This window comes from Oryx dammah, unplaced genomic scaffold (genome assembly GCF_014754425.2).
Source record: "Oryx dammah isolate SB20612 unplaced genomic scaffold, SCBI_Odam_1.1 HiC_scaffold_11229, whole genome shotgun sequence".
NCBI classification, from domain to species: Eukaryota; Metazoa; Chordata; class Mammalia; order Artiodactyla; family Bovidae; genus Oryx; species Oryx dammah.
Genome location: NW_024080622.1, coordinates 4,964,789 through 4,989,343, shown reverse-complemented (window position 1 = coordinate 4,989,343; position 24,555 = coordinate 4,964,789). Strand labels below are relative to the sequence as shown.

Here is a 24,555-nt window from a genome sequence, read left to right as displayed (position 1 = left end):
CAACATGGATGGACATTGAAGGTATTAAGCCAAGTGAAATGTCAGACAGAGAAAAATACTCTATGATCTCTTTTATATGTATGGAATCTAAAAACATTGAAGTCATAGAAACAGATAGTAGAATGGAGGTTGCCAGGAACAGGTGGGCAGTGAGGGGAATTGGGAGATGTTGGTCAAAGGATACAAAATTACAGTTATAAGATGAATAATTTCCAGGGACCTAATATATAGCATAGGAATATAGTTAATGATATCATATTCTATACTTGAAAATTGCTATGAGAGTAGAACTTTAATGTACTCATCATAAAAATAACAACAAAATGGCAATTTGGGTAATTTTATGAGGTTAAAAAATGTATTAACTAACCTTACTGTGGTAAACAATTATATATATATATATATATATATATATATATATACATACACATATATATACACATATACACACACACATACCAAATCATCAATTTGTATACTTTAAACTTACATAGTGTAAACATCAATTTTATCTCAATTAAACAGGGGAAAAACCTAATTATTCCAATAGGTTATATAAGCCAACAAGAACTATGTTTGTAGATTTATAGTGAAATGTTTGAGTTAGGGATCTTAAAGTAGGACAGCTTTGGGTGCCAAAAGGTACTGGTTTCCTGGTAGCTCACTGGTTCCCTGGTAGCTCAATTGGTAAAGATCTGCCTGCAATGCAGGAGACCCTGGTTCAATGCCTGGGTCAGGAAGATCCCCTGGAGAAGAGCATGGCAATCCTCTCCAGTATTCTTGCCTGGAGAATCCCCATGGACAAAGGAACCTGGCGGGCTATAGTCCATGGGGTCGCAAAAATTCAGACATGACTTAGCAACTAAACACAGAACAAGAGGTACAGGATACCCTAATGGAAATGAGAACCTTAGGTTGATGGGGGAATACCAGTTCATGAGGTGGTCAGGGCATTAGTAGTCTAAGTGCTGTATATGATCTGACCCCAGAAATGAGAAGGGTGTGAGCAGGTAGGCAACCACTGCTTGAGTGATGCTAAAGGAGGAGGTCAGTTTAAGGCAAACCTGTGGAAGATGCTGAGACTATATAAGAGTGTTTGATCATAGATCAGGAATAGCAAATTGCAGAGTCAAAGGATTAAGGAGAATTTAGAAGGAGTGAGAGACTGGAACAGTGGAGAAGAGCCTGAGGATTAGGAGAATGTGAATTGGAGAGTTTTTGGATGACCAGAGTGTCTGAGGACAGCAGAAATGCCAAGTGACAAATTTCACTTCATAGCCTTAGTGGGCTCTCAGCTTCCAGGGCTGCTGAAGTCTGAAAAAGATACTCAGTGTTTCATTATGGGACAGGGATAAATCTTCCTTGATCTCTTTGAAAGACAGCTGTGGGAAGTTCTCAGGGAACATTCATTAAATTGTATTATTAAACAATTCAGTTGTACTTCAGTTCTGTGAAAAGTTAAGATTACCAAAAAGAAAAAGAAAAGAAAGAAAGAAAGATAATAGCTTTTAGTGAGGATAGGAAGCATGAGTTGCTTTATCCCCAATGAATACCTCCATGTCCTATAGGCTGATCTAGAAAGCAAGCTCCTTAATATAAATGTAATGTAAAAAAAAAAAAAAGTATGTATTTTCATTTTCTACTTCTTCATGACACTTCACTTTGAATAAAGTGATATGAAACTCTACCATAAATGAAGACTCTTTGGCTGAGGTATTATGAAATCTTTAGTTAACTGATTCTTTCATTCCCAGTTGTTTCAATAAAGGTCAATATATGAGAACCCATTTTTTGCTAAGTGAATCATTCCCATATCCTCACAAGTTGTATCTACATCATGAAAGCAATGAATAAATTATTTGAAAATCTCTTTACATAATGTGAATTTTCACCTTGATTTAAGAAATATTTTTGCATTCAGGATTTTCATTAACTGTCACATGTGGACTGTACCAAATGCAGAATCTATTTTGATCTTCTAAAGGGAAGCAACACCAAAAGAAAGCTTCAGTCAAATGTTTCTTATTTGAATTGCTACCCTGAATTTCTGCCTCATTTATACCTTAGTAAATGTGTGTGTGTGTGAGTGTGTGTGTGTGTGTACGCTCAGTCACTTCAGTCATGTCTTTGAGAATCTGTGGACTGTAATCTGCCAGGCTCCTCAGTCCTTTGGATTTTCCAGGCAAGAATACTAGAGTGGGTTGTCATGCCCTCCTCCAGGGGAGCTTCCAGATCCAGAAATTGAACCTGTGTCGCTTATGTCTCTTGCATTGGCAGGTGGGTTCTTTACCACTAACACCACCTGGGAAACCCACTTTAGTGAATAGTTTTAGAAAATTTAGGAATAAACAACAGGTTTACTTTAAGCTTACTCTTTTTGAGCCAAAAGCACTGAGCAGGGCCTTGGGAGACAAATGACACTTCTTCATTCTGGTTCCTCATTTCCCAGAATTAAAGACTCATCTCAAATGGTAGGTATTCCCTTCAATGATTGGGAGAAAGACTGAGAGCAAGATCCTTCCAAAACTGCAACCTGGAAAGGCCCACATCCAAAACTTCAAATGACCCTAAATTTTCCTTTGCTCTCTGATTTTGGTAATCTGTTTTGTTCAATTAGGAAATCTAGTAATCTTAATAATTTTAACAGATATTGAATGCTTACTTGCAACTACTTATTGGTAACTGGTTATGTTTTTGGCAGGAATATTTTCAATTCTAATTTGCTAAAAGATTAAAAAAAAAATAACTGAGCCATGGAACCTTTCAATAGCCTTCCCTTAATCACAGAATTTTTTGAATAGTTTGGCCATGTTTTTATACAGGAAACCTAACACCAAAGACTTAGATTTTAAACTTGTGCTCTACCACCTTAAGGAGGCTGAAAGAGGGGTGTACTGAAATAGTCAGCTACCTTCCCTCCCAGAATATAAGAGTTTGTTTTCAGTTCAGTTCAGTTCAGTTCAGTTGCTCAGTCATGTTTGACTCTTTGCGACCCCATGAATTGCAGCCCACCAGGCTTCCCTGTCCATCACCAACTCCCGGAGTTCACTCAAACCCATGTCCATCGAGTTGGTGCTGCTATCCAGCCATCTCATCCTCTGTCGTTCCCTTCTCCTCCTGCCCCCAATCCTTCCCAGCATCAGAGTCTTTTCCAATGAGTCAGCTCTTCGCATGAGGTGGCCAAAGTACCGGAGTTTCAGCTTTAGCATCGTTCCTTCCAAAGAACATCCAGGACCGATCTCCCTTAGAATGGACTGGTTGGATCTCCTTGCAGTCCAAGGGACTCTTTGTTTTATTGCCTCTCAAAATCTTAATACGTTTCATACGGTGCTTTGAGTTCCTAGCAGGTCCATTTTTTCTTATATTATTTCATTTCATGTTCTGAAATAAAATTCAGGATGTACGATAAAGGACTACTCAGCAGACTTGGCTTGTCCAAACCCTGTACATTCTGAAATGAAGGTTTGGCCCTTGCCTAGCTCCTGTTAGGTAATTTCTGAGCGCTTGGACAATAGTGCCTTTTTTACCTTGGCCATAGAAAAATAAATTATGCTACCAAAGTCAATATCGTGGGGGCTTTAGGTCATACAGTATCAATTTGATCTCAGAGGACATGAAGACTGAGTAAATAAGGCCAGGGTTGTGAACGCTCCATAACAATATGACTAATTTTTTTAAAAAGAAAAGAAACCCTGGACACCGTGGCTTAAGTGAGCTTCCCTGATTGGCATTACTTCATACATATTGTTACATAATATTGCTGAGAGAATTAAGAACTGACCATGTGGCTTTACTAGAAGACAGCAACTGAGCTTGTGCCTATCAACCTGGATTCTTCTCTATGCATACAAGATGTTTACCAAAAAAAGGAACATATGAAAGGGAAGTGATTTGTAATAAAATAATAGATACTTAAGTATGGAATTGTTTGAGCATGACTAATACATGATATAGTCAGATGCTTGAACTTAGATCTAAAGCCACTGGCAGCATTTATCATTGGAGGCATGATTTTTACAAATGGTTGACTCTTGTTAAATTTCCAAAAAAAGTTAAGTATAACCTTCTCTCAATAACTCTATTCCTGGAAAATTAAATATATTTCAACATTACACACAAAAAAATTTGAGTTTATATGTAAACATTTTATCTGGTTTCAGATAATGATATATAGATTTTCATCTATGGGGACAATCTGTGGATAAATTAAAACTTATGCAGTATGCTGGATAATTTTTTCTTGGAAGGGAAGGCTCTGGTCCTTTCTCATTAAATGAAGACAGTACTGTGACACCTTAAAACACCTCCCTGGGAACAGTGCCATTCCTGGTGATAACTACTGATCTAATGACATCACCTTGTTCTTCACCATTTCAGTCTGTGTGAAATTTCTAACCTTTCTCCTTTGATTCTAGTTTCCTAAATTCTTTCTTCCACTGTATAATCATAAGGGATTTGATTTAGGTCATACCTGAATGGTCTAGTGGTTTTCCCTACTTTCTTCAATTTAAGTCTGAATTTGGCAATAAGGAGTTCATGATCTGAGCCACAGTCAGCTCCTGGTCTTGTTTTTGTTGACTGTATAGAACTTCTCCATCTTTGGCTGCAAAAAATATAATCAATCTGATTTCGGTGTTGACCATCTGGTGATGTCCATGTGTAGAGTCTTCTCTTGTGTTGTTGGAAGAGGGTATTTGCTATGACCAGTGCATTTTCTTGGCAAAACTTTATTAGTCTTTGCCCTGCTTCATTCCGCACTCCAAGGCCAAATTTGCCTGTTATTCCAGGTGTTTCTTGACTTCCTACTTTTGCATTCCAGTCCCCTATAATGAAAAGGACATCTTTTTTAGGTCTTAGTTCTAAAAGACCTTGGAGGTCGTCATAGAACTGTTCAACTTCAGCTTCTTCAGTGTTACTGGTTGGGGCATAGACTTGGATTACTGTGATATTGAATGGTTTGCCTTGGAAATGAACAGAGATCATTCTGTCGTTTTTGAGGTTGCATCCGAGTACTACATTTCAGACTCTTTTGTTGACCATGATGGCTACTCCATTTCTTCTAAGGGATTCCTGTCCACAGTAGTAGGTACAATGGTCATCTGAGTTAAATTCACCCATTCCAGTCCATTTTAGTTCGCTGATTCCTAGAATGTCAACATTCACTCTTGCCATCTCCTATTTGACCACTTCCAATTTGCCTTGACTCATGGACCTGACATTCCAGGTTCCTATGTAATATTGCTCTTTACAGCAATGGACCTTGCTTCTATCACCAGTCCCATCCCCAACTGGGTGTTGTTATTGCTTTGGCTCCATCCCTTCATTCTTTCTGCAGTTATTTCTCCACTGATCTCAAGTAGCATATTGGGCACCTACTGACCTAGGGAGTTCTTCTTTCAGTATCCTATCATTTTGCCTTTTCATACTGATCATGGGGTTCTCAAAGCAAGAATACTGAAGTGGTTTGCCATTCCCTTCTCCAGTGGACCACATTCTGTCAGATCTCTCCACCATGACCCGCCCAACTTGGGTGACCCCACTAGCGTGGCAAGTTTCATTGAGTTAGACAAGGCTGTGGTCCTAGTGTGATTAGATTGACTAGTTTTCTGTGAGTATGGTTTCAGTGTGTCTGCCCTCTGATGCCCTCTTGCAACAACTACCGTCTTACTTGGGTTTCTCTTACCTTGGGTGTGGGGTATCTCTTCACGGCTGCTCCAGCAAAGTGCAGCCACCGCTCCTTGCCTTGGATGAGGGGTATCTCCTCACCTCCGCCCTTCCTGTCCTTGAATGTGGAATACTCCTCTAGGCCCTCCTGTGCCCTTGCAGCCACTGCTCCTTGGACATGGGGTTGCTCCTCCCGGCCACTGCCCCTGGCCTCGGGCCTGGGGTAGATCCTCCCAGCTGCTGCCCGTGACCTCGGATTCAGGGTAGCTCCTTTCAGCTGCCGCCCTTGACCTCGGACGTGGGGTAACTCCTCTTGGCCGCCACCCCTCCGGCATGGGGTCCTCCTGGCTTCTTCCCCTGACATCAAACATAGGGCAGCTCCTCTCGGCCATGCTATGTGGGCCAGTCACAGATTTAAGGGACTAGATCTGATAGATAGAGTGCCTGATGAACTAGGAACTGAGGTTCGTGACATTGTACAGGAGACAGGGATCAAGACCATCTTCGTGGAAAAGAAATACAAAAAAGCAAAATGGCTGTCTGAAGAGGCCTTACAAATAGCTGTGAAAAGAAGAGAAGTGAAACGCAAAGGAGAAAAGGAAAGATATAAGCATCTGGATGCAGAGTTCCGAAGAATAGCAAGAAGAGATAAGAAAGCCTTCCTCAGTGATCAATGCAAATAAATAGAGGAAAACAACAGAATGGGAAAGACTAGAGACCTCTTCAAGAAAATTAGAGATATCAAGGGAATATTTCATGCAAAGATGGGCTCGATAAATGACAGAAATGGTCTGGACCTAACAGAAGCAGAAGATATTAAGAAGAGGTGGCAAGAATACACAGAAGAACTGTACAAAAAAGATCTTCAAAACCAAGATAATCATGATGGTGTGATCACTCACCTAGAGCCAGACATCCTGGAATGTGAAGTCAAGTGGGCCTTAGAAAGCATCACTACGAACAAAGCTAGTGGAGGTGATGGAATTCCAGTTGAGCTATTTCAAATCCTGAAAGATGATGCTGTGGAAATGGTGCACTCAATATGGCAGCACATTTGGAAAACTCAGCAGTGGCCACAGGACTGGAAAAAGTCAGTTTTCATTCCAATCCCAAAGAAAGGCAATGCCAAAGAATGCTCAAACTACCGCACAATTGCACTCATCTCACATGCTAGTAAAGTAATGCTCAAAATTTTCCAAGCCAGGCTTCAGCAATACGTGAACTGTGAACTTCCAGATGTTCAAGCTGGTTTTAGAAAAGGCAGAGGAACCAGAGATCAAATTGCCAACATTTGCTGGATCATGGAAAAAGCAAGAGAGTTCCGGAAAAACATCTATTTCTGCTCTATTGACTACCCCAAAGTCTTTGTGTGGATCACAATAAACTGTGGAACATTCTCAAAGAGATGGGAATACCAGACCACCTGACCTGCCTCTTGAAAAACCTATATGCAGGTCAGGAAGCAACAGTTAGAACTGGATATGGAACAACAGACTGGTTCCAAATAGGAAAAGGAGTACGTCACCCTGCTTATTTAATTTATATGCCTGAGAAACACTGGGCTGGAAGAAGCACAGGCTGCAATCAAGATTGCTGGGAGAAATATCAATAACCTCAGATATGCAGATGACACCACGCTTATGGCAGAAAGTGAAGAGGAACTAAAAAGCCTCTTGATGAAAGTGAAAGTGGAGAGTGAAAAAGTTGGCTTAAAGCTCAACATTCGGAAAACGAAGATCAAGGCATCTGGTCCCAATACTTCATAGGAAATAGATGGGAAAACAGTGTCAGACTTTATTTTTCTGGGCTCAAAAATCACTGCAGATGATGATTGCAGCCATGAAATTAAAAGACGCTTACTCCTTGGAAGGTTTATGACCAACCTAGATAGCAAAGCAGAGACATTACTTTTCCAACAAAGATCTGTCTAGTCAAGGCTATGGCTTTTCCAGTGGTCATGTATGAATGTGAGAGTTGGACTGTGAAGAAAGCTGAGCCCTGAAGAAGTCATGCTTTTAAACTGTGGTGTTGGAGAAGGCTCTTGAGAGTCCCTTGGACTGCAAGGAGATCCAACCAGTCCATTCTGAAGGAGATCAACCCTGAGTGTTCTTTGGAAAGAATGATGCTAAAGCTGAAACTCCTGTACTTTGGCCACCTCATGCAAAGAGTTGACTCATTGGGAAAGACTCTGATGCTGGGAGGGATTGGGGGCAGGAGAAGAATGGGACGACAGAGGATGAGTTGCTGGATGGCATCACTGACTCGATGGACGTAAGTCTGTGTGATCTCCGGGATTTGGTGATGGACAGGGAGGCCTGGCATGCTGCGACTCATGGGGTCGCAAATAGTTGGACACGACTGAGCGACTGAACTGAACTGAACTGAAATTGCTTCTAAAGGAACTGAGGTCTTACAGTAGTTTGTATGCATACATGAGTACAACTAGTGGCATAACAAGCACAGTAGCATAATATATTTAGATATTTACTGATGTTGCTTTTATTCCTTGTTTCCTGAGTTGACTTTTTTCTCTTTCTGTCTTCTTTCACTTTCTACAGTCAAAGGAGCTAGATTTTCTATGATTATTTTCTCAGGGGAGAAAATAAAATAGGGTGGATGGGGGGATAGAATTTCTGACTATTTTGCTTCAAAAAATCCATTTTGGGGGGCATGAAGAGGACTTAGTCAAATTGAGGCAGCACTTCCTCCCACTTCAACTCCCATGAGTGAGTTTCTACAGGCTGGGTGGTGGTGTTCTGAGCAAGGATGAGAATATTTGACATGAATCAATTACATTGACAAGAATGAGGAATTTTAAAGCAAAGGATCGCCCTGAGGGAGCATTTTATTGAAGAACTTGGCAGCTAGGGGAAAGTTGACCTTCCTTAGCTCTATAAAAGAGTACTGCCCATCACCCATTCCTAGTAATTAAGCTTCCTACTGCTTAAGAGGGCTTCCCTTAGACAACAATCACCTCTAAACTGAATGCCATTTAGCAGGTAGTGACGTCTGCCTATACTTTATTGCTGCTTGAAGTGAAATGAAGTGAAAGTCGCCCAGTTGTGTCTGACTCTTTGCGACCCCATGGACTATACAGTCCATGGAATTTTCCAGGCCAGAATACTGGAGTGGGTAGCCCTTCCCTTCTCCAGAGGACCTTCCCAACCGAGGAATTGAACCCAGATCTCCCACATTGCAGGTGGATTCTTTACCAGCTGAGCCACAAGGGAAGCCCTGAAGCAGGATTCTTAACTTGCTGTGACTCTTCCTGATATATTCCCGTTATTGCTGACTCACCTAGATCTCTGGGCAATGTCCCAGGATTAAAGAAGAGGGACATTGAGGGATTAAAGAGATTGGATTTGTAATAGGACTGAATTTAGGGAAAGTCACTGGAACTGTTGTGAGTGGGGATGCAATTCAAGATCTTTGTAAGCTGATGGATATCCTAGTACATTTACATTATGCTAGCAAAATCAGAGCCAAGTCAAGTGTGGTGTCAACTCAAACTCAGATACAAATAAAGATGCTCTCCTTATAGCAGAGAAAGTGATTCAGCTATTCAAGGATGAGACTTTGTTTGTTTGTTTGTTTCATGTGAGACAGAAAGAAGTGGTGATTGAGGCTTTTGTTACTTTGGTTTTGTATTTGTTGTCTTAGTTTGTCTTTGGAAGCACACAAATATTGACAGCAGATGACGTACCTAATTTCTATACATCTGAGTGCTTTGTGGGGGCTTCTCTGAAAGTAGAAGACTGTGGAAAATTGAGTTCTTATTGCCCACTGACTGTCTTTTGAAAGACAATAGATTGAGTACAGACAGACTCTTTGTCACACTTAATTCAGATTGCCACTCACTTCCCCTCACCCTCCCTGATTCTTCCTTTTTCCTCTTTTCCGGTCTTCATCTTTGATAATTTTCTGACATTTGAAAAAGTACAATATTAGAAGTTGGCCGTTATGGTTTTTGTTCCAGGTGAAGCTTGTTTTGTACCAGTTGAGACCCACCCTAAAGTGGGCTTCTCTAGTAGCTCAGATGGTAAAGCATCTGCCAGCAATGCTGGAGACCTGGATTTTATCCCTGGGTCAGGAAGGTCCCCTGGAGAAGGAAATGGCAACCCATGCCAGTATTCTTGCCTGGAAATTTCCAAAGACAGAGGAGCCTTGTGGGCTATAGTCCATGGGGTCGTAAAGAGTCAGACACAGTGCACCAGCGAACTTAGACTGGCGATTCGTTTCTTACATATTATACATATTTCAATGCCATTCTCCCAAATCATCACACCGTCTCCCTCTCCCACAGAGTCCAAAAGTCTGTTCTATACATCTGTGTCTCTTTTGCTTTCTCGCATACAGGGTTATCATTACCATCTTTCTAAATTCCATATATATGTGTTAGTATGGTATGGGGAGGGAGGTGGGAGGGGGGCTCAGGATTGGGAACTCATGTACACCAGTGGCGGATTCATGTTGATGAATACAGCATTGTAAAGTAAAAAAAAAAAAAAAAAAGTCAGACACAACTGAGTAACTAACACACACAAACACAGCAGTATGGGTACTTCACAAGGTCCTCAGAATCCCCCATGTAAGCCTTAGATTGGGCAACTGGATTAAGTGGGTGTAACAGAGCAAGATTGGAATAACAATATATATTGGGGTAACTTTTTTGCTAAACAGGTTTTAGATTTCAAAATTCTTCTAAGACCTTGTCACAGTGACCTGTCTAATACAATGATAATATCACATTAAGGAAAACAAAGAGGAATTTTGTAGGTATATCAACAATTGGGAATTAGCAAGCTTGGCTTCTGGCCCTAGTGTTTTTGCTCACCCATTCCCCAATCTACTCACAGCTGCACACTGATGCTGTTCATATCTGATGTTAACACTATGTTCTCTGAGTTTTTCAGCTTGTGACTAAAACAGAGTGGACCCAGAGAATCTAGGATTCATAGTCATGTGTACATGTTCACATATTGTTTTTTCTGTTTAGGCTTTTGTTTAGGGGAGGGGGCAGGTGGTGATGTATTCTATTTCAATGTCGTGTTCATCCATAAGGCATAAGCAAAAGTATATAAATATAATGGAGGAGACACCTCCCAGTTCATTCTGGGCTTTACTTGAAACTCTGATCAGTATAGTATAGGGTACAGAAAAGGGGTACAACTCAATCTCCAGGCTATGCTCCCACTCACTCTTCCTAACAACTGTTGGCCCCTTTTGTACCTCTCAGGCATACTTTTCCCCGTTATGGACCCTGCTGCTAGTTCCACCAAGCACACTATTTCTTTATTGCCATACTGAGTGCATTAGCCTTCTAGAGCTGTTGTAACAAAATACCACAGACAGGGTGGCTTAAACAATAAACATTTATTTCCAAGTATTTCTGGAGTCTGGGAGTCCAAAATTAAGGTGCTAGGAGGGTTGGGTCTGTTCAAGCTTCTCTTTTTAACTTGAAGATGGCCACCTTCTCAATGTGGCCTTACATGGTTTTTCTTTTCTGCATGCACTAACCCAGAGAGGTATCTGGTGTCTCTTCCTCTTGTAAAAACATCAGTCCCATTGGATTATGATCCCACATTATAACCTCATTTAAACCTGTTGCTGTTCAGTTGCAAATATTTATTGATATTTCTCCCAGCAGTCTTGATTCCAGCTTGTGATTCATCCAGCCTGGCATTTTGCTTGATGTATTCGGCATATAAGTTAAATAAGCAAGGTGAGAATATACAGCCTTGACTATGCCTTTCCCAATTTTGAACCAGCCCATTTTTTCATGCCGAATTCTAATTGCTGCTTCTTGACCTGCATACAGGTTTCTCTGGAGGCAGGTAACATGTCTGGTATTCTTATCTCTTTAAGAATTTTCCACAGTTGTTTGTGATCCATACAGTCAAAGGCTTTAGCATAGTCAATGAAGCAGAAGTAGATGTATTCTAAAATTTTCTTGCTTTTTCTGTGATCCAATGGATGTTAATAATTTGATCTCTGGTTCCTCTGCCTTTTCTAAATCCAGGTTGTACATCTGAAAGTTCTCGGTTCATGTACTGTTGAAGCTTAGCTTGAAGGATTTTGATCATTACCTTGCTAGCATGTGAAATGAGTGCAGTTGTATGGTAATTGGAACATTATTTGGCATTGCTTTCCTTTGGGATTGGAATGAAAACTGTCCTTTTTCAGTCCTGTGCCCATAACTGAGATTCCCAAATTTGCTGTCATATTTGGTACAGCTTTTTAACAGCATCATCTTCTATGATTTGAAATAGCTCACCTGGAATTCCATCACCTCTACAAGCTTTGTTCATAGTAATGTTTCCCAGGAAGCACTTAAAGTCACACTTCAAGATGTCTTACTCGAGACCAATGACCACACAATTGTGGTTTTCTAGGTAATCAAAACATTTTTGTACAGCTATCTTGTGTATTCTTGCCACCTCTTCTTAAACTCTTCTGCTTCTGTTAGGTTCTGAGCATTTCTGTCCTTTTGCTGCCCATCTTTGGATGAAATGTTTCTTTGGTATCTCTAATTTTCTTGAAGAGATTTCTAGTCTTTCTCATTCTATTGTTTTCCTCTATTTCTTTGCATTGTTCACTTAAGAAGACTTTCTTATCTTTCCTTGATATTCTTTGGAAATTTGCATTCAGATGATTATATCTTTTCCCTTCTTTGTCTTTTACTTCTCATCTGTTCTCTGCTATCTGTAAGGCCTCCTCAGACAACCATTTTGCATTGCTGCATTTCTTTTTCTTCAGGATTGTTTCAGTCACTGCCTCCTTTACAATGTTACAAACCTCCATCCATATTTCTTCAGGCCCTCTATCAGATTTAATCCCTTGAATCCATTTGTCAGTTCTCCTAGTAGCATTAAAAAAAATAGGCAAATGTACCCATAAAATTTCATATTCACTAAAAACAAAATATGACTTACAGTAAAGGTGTATTTACAAAACATGAGCTTTATAGACTAAGTATGTTTCTCAGGTAATAAAAACTGTTAACATTTTCCTTGAAATATCCTCTCTTTATAACATTTGTGGGGCTCCAAATCCAACATGCCAAACAGTTAACCTGACAAAGAATATAGCTGATTCAAGAACCCAGATGTGTCAACTAAGATTCTATTTTAGTTCTTACCAAAAATACCCCAAGATGCATGGACTTAAGCGGGAAGTCTCCCAAATGCTTAAATCTTCAGTCTGTAAAGAAATATTCATTGCCATACTAATTTTATTTTTTCAGATACAAAGTTTTAAGACTATAGACAATGTGAAGTAAGCTCTATATTACAGCTATTTCCAGTGACAAATATCTCACTGCCTGTCACCTATTATATGTCAGATATGCTTAAGTGCTTCTTTTAATCTGTTGCATAAAATATGTTCTGCTTAAACAGCCACTTTTCAAATAAAATACAATATACACATGTATTCTCTCTCATATTTTTGCAACTTAAGTACAATAATGTCACAGCAAAAATTATTCATTTTTCATCCTTCTCATTTGAAGTCATCTTTCAGTAGTGAATTTGAATTTTTTAAACATGAAAAAGGTAGTATGAATGAACAATCTATATATTTCTTTTTATTAAAATAATAAAAAAGAAACAAGGGCACTGTGTGGACATGGAGTGGGTAACCATTCCCTTCTCCAGGGGATCTTCCCAACCCAGGGATTGAATCAGGGTCTCCTGAGTTGTAGGCAGATTCTTTACCACCCGTGCTATCAGGGAAGCCCAATGATTTAAAAATATTTTAGATTTTTTAATGATTTATAAAATACCCATTTTATCAGATAACAACCTTAAAGCCTCCCCAAAATAGGCCCTGAATAATTACATATTTCTTTTCCATTTACCTCTCAAAAAACTTTTTTTGTAAATCCTGATATAAATACAACTACTCAAAGTGAAACTGAAGTTATATTATGAAATACCAGATACCTTTTAGTCAAACAAAAATTCCTTAGACTTACACTCACAATTGTTTTATTATTCACTTCAAATAGGTCACAAGGAAGAAGTAGTAATGCCTTATATGTTGGATTATCTTAACAGCTGTGGGAAGAGTTTGTAAATAATGGAAAAAAATGAAGAATTACTGTATCCAAGAGACCTGTCCTATAAATCTATCCCAAACCATGGCTAAATAGATGGAATAGTCTTTCATTTCCTATATCAAGATCTTAATATGCAATATTATTTATAGGCCATATAACCTTAGATGATTTTAGAGATTGGCAATAGAGTCAAAATGGCAGCAATATTAGTTATCAGTAAAAATAAAGTTTATCAGCACAGAACAGAAAAAATAGAATCCAGTAATATTACTGGTGAGATTTATATGAGATTATTTTTCTCTCATTTAAAATGGTACGAGGAGGGAGGTGGGAGGGGGGTTCAGGGTGTGGAACACATGTATACCTGTGGTGGATTCATGTTGATGTATGGCAAAACCAATACAATATTGTAAAGTAAAAATAAATAAATAAATAAATAAATAATTTTTAAAAAGGAAAAAAATAAATTTATATTAAAAAAAATAATAAAATAAAATAGTCCTAAAATAGAGAGTCCAAGGGTCTTACTGCTGTTTCTTGGAAATTACTGTTCATTTTTATTTAGCCATCCTAAGGGCATGAATTTCATCTTTATGGTTGCCACATGTTCCAACATAGGTTTTGGGGCACTGATCATCATTTAAGTATTCCATGAGAGAAGCATCAGGAAAGGAGGCAAGAAGGGAAAGCAGTCAATTAATATAGTTTCAATAACTCCTGAATTTTTGAAATTTACATATTTTTAATGTTTTTTACAATCTTAAATCACTACAAAAACTATACAAAATATTTATGATTATTCAATTTCTACTGGAGAGTTTATATTCTCTTTATATAGATTACAAAGTGAGACGCTTACTCCTTGGAAGGAAAGTTATGACCAACCTAGATAGCATATTGAAAAGCAGAGACATTACTTTGCCATCAAAGGTCCATCTAGTCAAGGCTATGGTTTTTCCAGTGGTCATGTATGGATGTGAGTTGGACTGTGAAGAAAGCTGAGTGTGGAAGAATTGATGCTTTTGAACAGTGGTGTTGGAGAAGCCTCTTGAGAGTCCCTTGGATTGCAAGGAGATCCAACCAGTCCATCCTAAAGGAGATCAGTCCTGGGCGTTCATTGGAAGGACTGATGCTGAAGCTGAAGCTGTAATACTTTGGCCTTCTCATACGAAGGGTTGACTCATTAGAAAAGACCCTGTTGCTGGGACAGATTGGGGGCAAGGGGAGAAGGGGATGACAGAGGATGAGATGGCTGGATGGCATCACCGACTCGATGCACATGAGTTTGAGTGAACTCTGGGAGTTTGTGATGGACAGGGAGGTCTGGCATACTGCGATTCATGGGGTCGCAGAGAGTCGGACACGACTGAGTGATTGAACTGAACTGAAGTTTATTATTTAGTTTTTTACTCAAAATATATCAAGATAAAATTGCGACTGAAGTAGAGGAGATAAGAACAACTCTTGGAGACGATGGTGACTCACAAGATACTACATTTCCACAAAGAAGAAGAAAATAATTTTATTTTTATTGGTACAAGGGATAGTTGATATATTATGTGGGAGCAGATATTATTTATTCACCTATTCACTAATTCATTAACTTTTATTAACAAATCAATTACTCTATGCTAGATATAGTTCTAGGCACTGTGGAATCATAGTTAATGAAATATGACTTTGTTCTACATCTTAATATGGAGAGAAGACAGTAAACACCATAAATAAATAATATGTATAGTTTCCAGAATAGTGCTGAGTGTAATCTAGGGTAGAAAAGAAGAATTAGGAATTACAAAGGGAGAGAGATTGAGGAGGATGAAGTTTAAGGAAGCTCTTCAGGAAAGATCTCGCTGACTGGGTGATATTTGAAATACCGTATGCTGAAGAATATTAGAGAAGAACCCACATAAATATCAGAGAGGACATTCCTGTCAGAGTTACCAGCAAAGTCCCGAGGTGGCTGGGATAAAAGAACTGCTGGGATAACTTGACTTGAAAGTATGGAGCAGTGGCTGCTGCTGCTAAGTCATGTCAGTTGTGTCCGACTCTGTGCGACCCCATAGATGGCAGCCCACCAGGCTCCTGTCCCTGGGATTCTCCAGGCAAGAATATTGGAGTGGGTTGCCATTTCCTTCTCCAGTGCATGAAAGTGAAAAGTGAAAGTGAAGTCACTCAGTCGTGTCCGAATCTTCACGACCCCATGGACTGTAGCCTACCAGGCTCCTCCATCCATGGGATTTCCCAGGCAAAAGCACTGGAGTGGGTTACCATTGCCTGCTCCATGGAGCAGTGGAGGTAGTAATTGTCTAAGAAAGCTAGTTCAAAGAATGGAAGAAGAGCCTGAATGTCACTTGTTAGCTTCTCTGATGACTTTGGATTTAATGGGAAGAACAGTAACAGAGTTCTAAACAGAGAATTTATTGCTATTCTTCAAAGTTAATGGTAAAAATAATACATGTTGATGTTGCCAGAAAGATAGGCCAATGTGGATTCCATAAAGTGACTCAACATCTTTCTAATCACTTTTTATTGTACTTTTTGTATATTAAAAGGCTGAAATCTACACTTTCTCACTAAGGTTTTCCCATAGTTCTGTTTTTGGCTGTGGTTTAATTTATGCCAATCAGATACACAGATACACTTGTGCAAAGATTAATTTTGGAACTGTGTACTGTATAATGTGGGAGGCTGTGACACCACAGATGTCCATTATAGATTTCAGCAGGTGCTACACTGCTCTGGAGAGATGTCTCTAGACATTGCTATGAAAATTACTTCATTTTAGTTAAGGCCATATCTTCTATCAGAAAACAGTCTTGACAGTGGCTTCCTGATTTCCAGATAACAGCTAAGATAGTGTGATTGTGAAGGCAACTGTTGGAGATCAGTTTCTCATAGCCTCAGCTCCCTACTCTTCTTGAGAGCAGCTCCTTGGACAGACCTTTGTGATGTGGTCCTAGGAGTTATTCCTAGAAACTCCTCCTAGCATCTGCCCTTCCATTTCTTAAATGATTTTTGGAACCATTTAATTCCTTTTGGCTTTTATAGAAAGGAGTTCTCTGTTGCTTAAAATGTAACTCTGGATGATACAGGGAAATCGAGGTGTCATCTGGATCTGTGTACTTTGAAACCAACTCAAATACCTTTTCCTTAAAGGAAAAAGAAAACAGGAACTTCCATAGAGGTGGAATATTGTAATTTGAGTACGTGGTATAGCATATAATGCTGTGCTATGCTTAGTGGTTCAGTTGAGTCTGACTCTTTGTGACCCCATGGACCGTAGCCCTCCAGGCTCCTCTGTCCATGGGATTCTCCAGGCAAGAATACTGGAGTGGGTTGCCATGCCTTCCTCCAGGGATAGCATGATAATATATAGCATCAAAACTGGTGGGAAGACAAAAACTATTCAATTAATAAACTCTGATTTCAGAGCAACAACAACGAAAAAGCCATTTCATCAGCATGAATTCATGAGCTTCAGGACAAAAGAGTGCATTTTTTCCCCCATGCTTCAATGTTGTCTACTTCATTGTCCAGACTTTTGTCTTAGTATTCTTCACTAGAATCAAAGGTTTTTAAGAATAGATGGTTCTATTTTTAGGATATGAATATTCAACATCAGTTCAGATCAGTTAAGTCACTCAGTAGTGTCCTACTCTTTACAACGCCATGAACCACAGCATGCCAGACCTCCCTGTCCATCACCAACTCCTGGAGTTTACCCAAACTCATGATGCCATCTAACCATCTCATTCTCTGTTGTCCCCTTCTCCTCCTGCCTTCAATCTTTCCCAACATCATGGTCTTTTCAAATGAGTCAGCTCTTCACATCAGGTGGCCATAGTATTTGAGTTTCAGCTTCAACATCAGTCCTTCCAGTGAACACCCAGGACGAATCTTCTTTAGGATGGACTGGTTGGATCTCCTTGCAATCCAAGAGACTCTCAAGAGTCTTCTCCAACACCACAGTTCAAAAGCATCAATTCTGCATTTAGCCTTCTTTATAGTCCAACTCTCACATCCACATGACCACTGGAAAAACCATAGCCTTGACTAGACGGACCTTTGCTGGCAAAGTAATGTCTCTGCTTTTCAATATGCTGTCTAGGTTGGTCATAACTTTCCTTCCAAGGAGTAAGCGTCTTTTAATTTCGTGGCTGCAATCACCATCTGCAGTGATTTTGGAGCGCAGAAAAATAAAGTCTGACACTGTTTCCACTGTTTCCCCATTTATTTGTCATGAAGTGATGGGACCTGAAACCATGATCTTCGTTTTCTGAATGTTGAGCTTTAAGTCAACTTTTTCACTCTCCTCTTTCACTTTCATCAAGAGGCTCTTTAGTTCTTTTTCACTTTCTGATAAGGGTGATGTCATCTGCATATCTAAGGTTATTGATATTTCTCCCAGGAATCTTGATTCCAGCTGTGCTTCTTCCAGCCCAGTGTTTCTCATGATGTATTCTGCATATAAGTTAAACAAGCAGGGTGACAACATGCAGCCTTGATGTACTCCTTTTCCTATTTGGAACCAGTCTGTTCCATGTCCAGTTCTAACTGTTGCTTCCTGACCTGCATACAGGTTTCTCAAGAGGTAGGTCAGGTGGTCTGGTATTCCCATCTCTCTCAGAATCTTCCACAGTTTATTGTGATCCACACAGTCAAAGGCTTTGGCACAGTCAATAAAGCAGAAATAGATTTTTTTTGGAACTCTCTTGCTTTTTCCATGATCCAGTGGATGTTGGCAATTTGATCTCTGGTTCCTCTGCCTTTTCTAAAACCAGCTTGAACATCAGGGAATTCATGGTTCATGTATTGTTAAAGCCTGGCTTGGAGAATTTTGAGCATTATTTTAGTAGTATGTGAGATGAGTGAAATCGTGCAGTAGTTTGAGTTTAAGTAGTTTTAGCATCTTTGGCATTGCCTTTCTTTGGGATTGAAATAAAAACTGAACTTTTCCAGTCCTGTGGCCACTGCTGAGTTTTCCAAATTTGCTGCCATTTTGAGTGCAGCACTTTCACAGCATCATTTTTCAGGATTTGAAATAGCTCCACTGGAATTCCATCATGTCCACTAGCTTTGTTCATAGTGATGCTTTCTAAGGCCCACTTGACTTCACATTCCAGGATGTCTGGCTCTAGGTGAGTGATCACATCATCGTGATTATCTGGGTCTTGAAGATAAGTCTACAATATTTTATCATTGTCAAAAACAGAAATTCTTTCATAATTACTTTTGGGTAATACATGAGGGATAAAAATACAAGTCTCAAGAAGAACTGCTAGAAGATAAGTAGTGACAAATCAAAGATCAAAGAAGGAAACAGTGATTAAATTAGAGCTAGTTTTATTTGTAAGATGCTCATGATGATACTTGAAGATGACAACTGTATTAGAGGAAATCTGTCAAGAACTGTGAAGATTCTGAGACTTATCCCATTGTTAGCTTGCCACAGTTTCAGAGATACTAGCAGAAGGCAGATTCCTGGGACTGATTCAAAGGACTTTGTTACTCATGGCACAGCAGGCAGCATGATCTTCATGTTTGCATTGGTTCTTCTTGCTCATCCCGCAAAATTCCATGATGGCAATGCAGACTCAGGCCTAGATGGATTCTGCACACAGTTTGTTTGTGCCACAGCTGAGGAACCCTTAGATTAAGAAGATCTAATCCTTTAAAGGAGGAGGTAGCAAATCTTCCCAACTCACCCCACAACCCCATACAGAAAAATTATCTTAATTATCTTGGTCAGGAATCAGATCTGTCCTCTGCCCTAAAGGCAGGCATATTTCTATCTTTCAAGTCTTTTTTTCAATACAGTCATCACTACAGGATTGATTCTGAATGAAACTATATATGAGACATGTAAAAATATCATGGAGAATTGCCTTCTAACAAAGTCCAACCTGAAAATGTGAATACATTGATTGGTGAGTGATTTCCTACAAGGCTGAAAAAAAGTCAGCTTATTCAATTGTTAAAGAAAGGTGATATTCTTTGCTTTATTTGTCTGATATAAGCCCCTCCTCTCTTTGCATAGTTCAGTATTTGTTCAAGTGTACTTGATATATAAGTTGAATTGTTGCTGAGTTGTTACTATGAAAATATGAAATTTCAATTTGGGAGAGGATTAGGAATTGACTTCAGTAAATTCTGATTTTTGAACTGCTAAAGGGTATTGCCTGGAAACTGGCCTCGACCTCACTCAATCAAAAAGTAAAAATTCAGTTAAGTTGTGAGTTTATAGTCTACCACAGAACTACATGGTAGAAGGGTGACATGATTATGGAGTCTTGGGGAAGTCGGTGGAGATGTATGAAACATTTGGCATAAGAACAAATTTGAAAGTGTGAAGCACCCACAAGAATGGCAAAGTGAGCTCTTGCACTTGGTAGAATCATTCCTCTGTTACTCCACACAGGTGTTAGTATTTAAATCTCTACCAACCTATGAGTATTTGGGGCCTGGAAAGTCTGCATTTCCCTCATCTGAGAATTCCTTCTATTTTCTGCTTTATTTAATCACTACTGTAATTTCCATATTATTTGCTATTTAGTCACAGGAAAATCTCATTGTTTTATGCTCCCCCCACAGTTGAGCTATTTCAAATCCTAAAAGGTGATGCTGTGAAAGTACTGCACTCAATATGCCAGCAAATTTGGAAAACTCAGCAGTGGCCACAGGACTGGAAAAGGTCAGTTTTCATTGCAATTCCAAAGAAAGGCAATGCTAAAGAATGCTCAAACTACCGCACAGTTGCACTCATCTCACAGGCTAGTAAAATAATGCTCAAAATTCTCCAAGCCAGGCTTCAGCAATACATGAATCGTGAACTTCCTGATGTTCAAGCTGGTTTTAGAAAAGGCAGAGGAACCAGAGACCAAATTGCCAACATCTGCTGGATCATCGAAAAAGCAAGAGAGTTCCAGATAAACATCTATTTCTGCTTTATTGACTGTGCCAAAGTCTTTGACTGTATGGATCACAATAAACTGGAAAATTCTGAAAGAAATGGAAATACCAGACCATCTGACCTGCCTCTTGAGAAACCTATATGCAGGGCAGAAAACAACAGTTAGAACTAGACATGGAACAACAGACTGGTTCCAAATAGGAAAAGGAGTACATCAAGTCTGCATGTTGTCACCCTGCTTATTTAACTTATATGCAGAGTACATCATGAGAAAGGCTGGACTGGAAGAAACACAAGCTGGAATCAAGATTGCCAGGAGAAATGTCAATAACCTCAGATATGCAGATGACACCACCCTTATGGCAGAAAGTGAAGAGCAACTAAAGAGCTTCTTGATGAAAGTGAAAGAGGAGAGTGAAAAAGTTGGCTTAAAGCTCAACATTCAGAAAACGAAGATCATGGCATCTGGTCCCATCACTTCATGGGAAATAGATGGGGAAACAGTGGAAACAGTGTCAGACTTTATTTTGGGGGGCTCCAAAATCACTGCAGATGGTGACTGCAGCCATGAAATTAAAAGATGCTTACTTCTTGGAAGCAAAATTATGACCAACCTAGATAGCATATTGAAAAGCAGAGACATTACTTTGCCAACAAAGGTCCATCTAGTCAAGGCTATGGTTTTTCCTGTGGTCATGTATGGATGTGAGAGTTGGACTGTGAAGAAAGCTGAGCACCGAAGAATTGATTCTTTTGAACTGTGGTGTTGGAGAAGACTCTTGAGAGTCCCTTGGACTGCAAGGAGATCCAACCAGTTCATTCTAAAGGAGATCAGCCCTGGGTGTTCTTTGGAGGAATGATGCTAAAGCTGAAACTCCAGTACTTTGGCCACCTCATGTGAAGAGTTGACTCATTGGAACAGACTCTGATGCTGTGAGGGATTGGGGGCAGGAGGAAAAGGGGATGACAGAGGATGAGGTGGCTGGATGGCATCACCGACTCGATGGACGTGAGTCTGAGTGAACTCCGGGAGTTGGTGTTGGACAGGGAGGCCTCGTGTGCTGCCATTGATGGGGTCGCAAAGAGTCAGACATCACTGATCTACTGAACTGAACTGACTCTGTTTTAAACTATTTGTAGTTCTATGCATATTCCTTGCTTTTTTATACCTCCCTGCTATCATTCATGTAATAATCCCTTCCTTTCTCAATATCAGGATATTGGATCTCATGTAGGACACTACCATGGACTTCTTGAGAAATTCCAGAGGAGAAAGAATAGAAATATCATGACTAATTTCCTGATAAAGTAGGAGGTGTAACCCAGGAGTGTTAATTATTTAGAAGGTTAATGTTAATATTACTTTATTTTTATTTCAAGTTGAAGATCCTTGTAGACATAAGAGCCACATATTAGCAATTCATGTGAAAGTTTAAGAATACTATATATCTCAAATAACAGTAATTTTCACCAATCATGATACAATGATAAAAATGGTGTTAAGTGGATAATAATTATATAATCACAATAATAGGCTCAGGGATTTTCGCCACGGCGCGTCCCCTTGTCTTCCTTTGCTGGGTCAGCTATGGCGGCCGTGAAGACCCTGAACCCCAAGGCCGAGGTGGCCCGAGCCCAGGCGGCGTTGGCGGTCAACATCAGCGCGGCCCGGGGGCTGCAGGACGTGCTGAGAACCAACTTGGGGCCTAAGGGCACCATGAAGATGCTTGTTTCTGGTGCTGGAGACATCAAACTCACTAAAGATGGAAATGTGCTGCTTCATGAAATGCAAATTCAGCACCCAACAGCCTCCTTAATAGCCAAAGTAGCAACAGCCCAGGATGACATAACTGGTGATGGTACCACTTCCAACGTCCTCATCATTGGAGAGCTGCTGAAGCAGGCAGATCTCTACATTTCTGAAGGTCTTCATCCCAGAATAATTACAGAAGGATTTGAAGCTGCAAAGGAAAAGGCACTTCAGTTTTTGGAACAAGTCAAAGTAAGCAAAGAGATGGACAGGGAAACACTTATAGACGTGGCCAGAACATCTCTACGAACTAAAGTTCATGCTGAACTTGCTGATGTCTTAACAGAGGCCGTAGTGGACTCCATTTTGGCCATTAAAAAACAAGATGAACCTATTGACCTCTTCATGGTTGAGATCATGGAGATGAAACATAAATCTGAAACAGATACAAGCTTAATCAGAGGCCTTGTTTTGGATCATGGGGCACGGCATCCTGATATGAAGAAGAGAGTAGAAGATGCATACATCCTCACGTGCAACGTGTCATTAGAATATGAAAAAACAGAAGTGAATTCTGGCTTTTTTTACAAGAGTGCAGAGGAGAGAGAGAAATTAGTGAAAGCTGAAAGGAAATTCATCGAAGACAGAGTTAAAAAAATAATCGACCTGAAAAAGAAAGTCTGTGGTGATTCAGATAAAGGATTTGTTGTTATTAATCAAAAGGGAATTGATCCCTTTTCCTTAGACGCTCTTGCCAAAGAGGGCATAATAGCTCTGCGCAGAGCTAAAAGGAGAAACATGGAAAGGCTGACTCTTGCTTGTGGCGGGATAGCCCTAAATTCTCTTGATGACCTAAATCCTGATTGTTTGGGACATGCAGGACTTGTCTATGAATATACATTGGGAGAAGAGAAGTTCACCTTTATTGAGAAATGTAACAATCCTCGCTCTGTCACATTATTGATCAAAGGACCAAATAAGCACACGCTTACTCAAATCAAAGATGCAATAAGAGATGGCTTGAGGGCAGTTAAAAATGCTATTGATGATGGCTGTGTAGTCCCAGGTGCTGGTGCAGTGGAAGTGGCGATGGCAGAAGCCCTGGTTAAATACAAGCCCAGTGTAAAGGGCAGGGCCCAGCTTGGAGTTCAAGCATTTGCTGATGCGTTGCTCATTATTCCCAAGGTTCTTGCTCAGAATTCTGGTTTTGACCTTCAGGAAACACTAGTTAAAGTTCAAGCAGAACATTCAGAATCCGGTCAGCTTGTGGGTGTGGACTTGAACACTGGTGAACCAATGGTAGCAGCAGAAGCAGGCATATGGGATAACTATTGTGTAAAGAAACAGCTTCTTCACTCCTGCACTGTGATTGCCACCAACATTCTCCTGGTTGATGAGATCATGAGAGCTGGAATGTCTTCTCTAAAAGGTTGAATTGAAGCTTCCCTTGTATCTGAATCCTGAAGAGTACAGAGTGATCCTAATAATACAGCTATGGAATTTTGGTGCAAGCTTGAAATGATCTTCAAAGGATTTTCTTTGCCCATATTAAAAATGGAGAGAACACTGGCACCTATTCAGATTCTGAAGTTCTGAAATTATAATTACAGTATTTTTTAAATTGCACTGGTGTCCACATACAGCAGGTCATACTTACGCAGTAAACAGGACATTTTGCTTTACCCTCAGTGATATAAAAATATTAGATAAGCATATGTTATCTACCTTGTTATTAAATATTCATTGAAAAACATTTTAATAGTAAAAAAAAAAAAAATAATAATAATAATAAAATATATTTACCAGTTTCACAAACAATAGCCAGGAAAAAAAAATAAAAAAGATAATTATAATTGCAAGCCACAATGGAAATATGATTACCATAACAGTGTAAAATAATTACATAAAATTTGGAATGTTAAGAAGAGTGATGTGGTAAGTGGAAGTGTATACATGCACGAGCTATCATCCACCTAGCTAGTTTGTGTCCTTTGATTGGTGCATTTAATCCATTTACGTTTAAGGTAATTATCCACATGTATGATCATATTGCCATTTGCCTAGTTGTTGGTTTACTTTTTTGTAGGACTTTTCCTTCTCTTGTGTGTCCTCCCTAGAGAAGTTCCTTTAGCATTTGTTGTAAAACTGGTTCGATGGTGCTGAATTGTC

At 39.6% G+C, this 24,555-nt stretch overlaps 1 protein-coding gene across 1 annotated transcript; it reads left to right on the top strand.

Moving 5' to 3' along the window:
* Positions 1-22,175: 22,175 nt before the first annotated feature.
* On the top strand, positions 22,176-24,139 carry LOC120861170 (T-complex protein 1 subunit zeta). The gene has a single exon (XM_040236823.1). It carries the CDS (start codon positions 22,225-22,227, stop codon positions 23,818-23,820), a length of 1,596 nt encoding a protein of 531 aa, XP_040092757.1. The 5' UTR covers positions 22,176-22,224; the 3' UTR covers positions 23,821-24,139.
* Positions 24,140-24,555: the final 416 nt, after the last annotated feature.

What these genes read in the sequence shown, in the direction of transcription:
- LOC120861170 (XM_040236823.1), top strand. Translation starts at nt 22,225, where the DNA reads ATGGCGGCCGTGAAGACCCTGAACCCCAAGGCCGAGGTGGCCCGAGCC.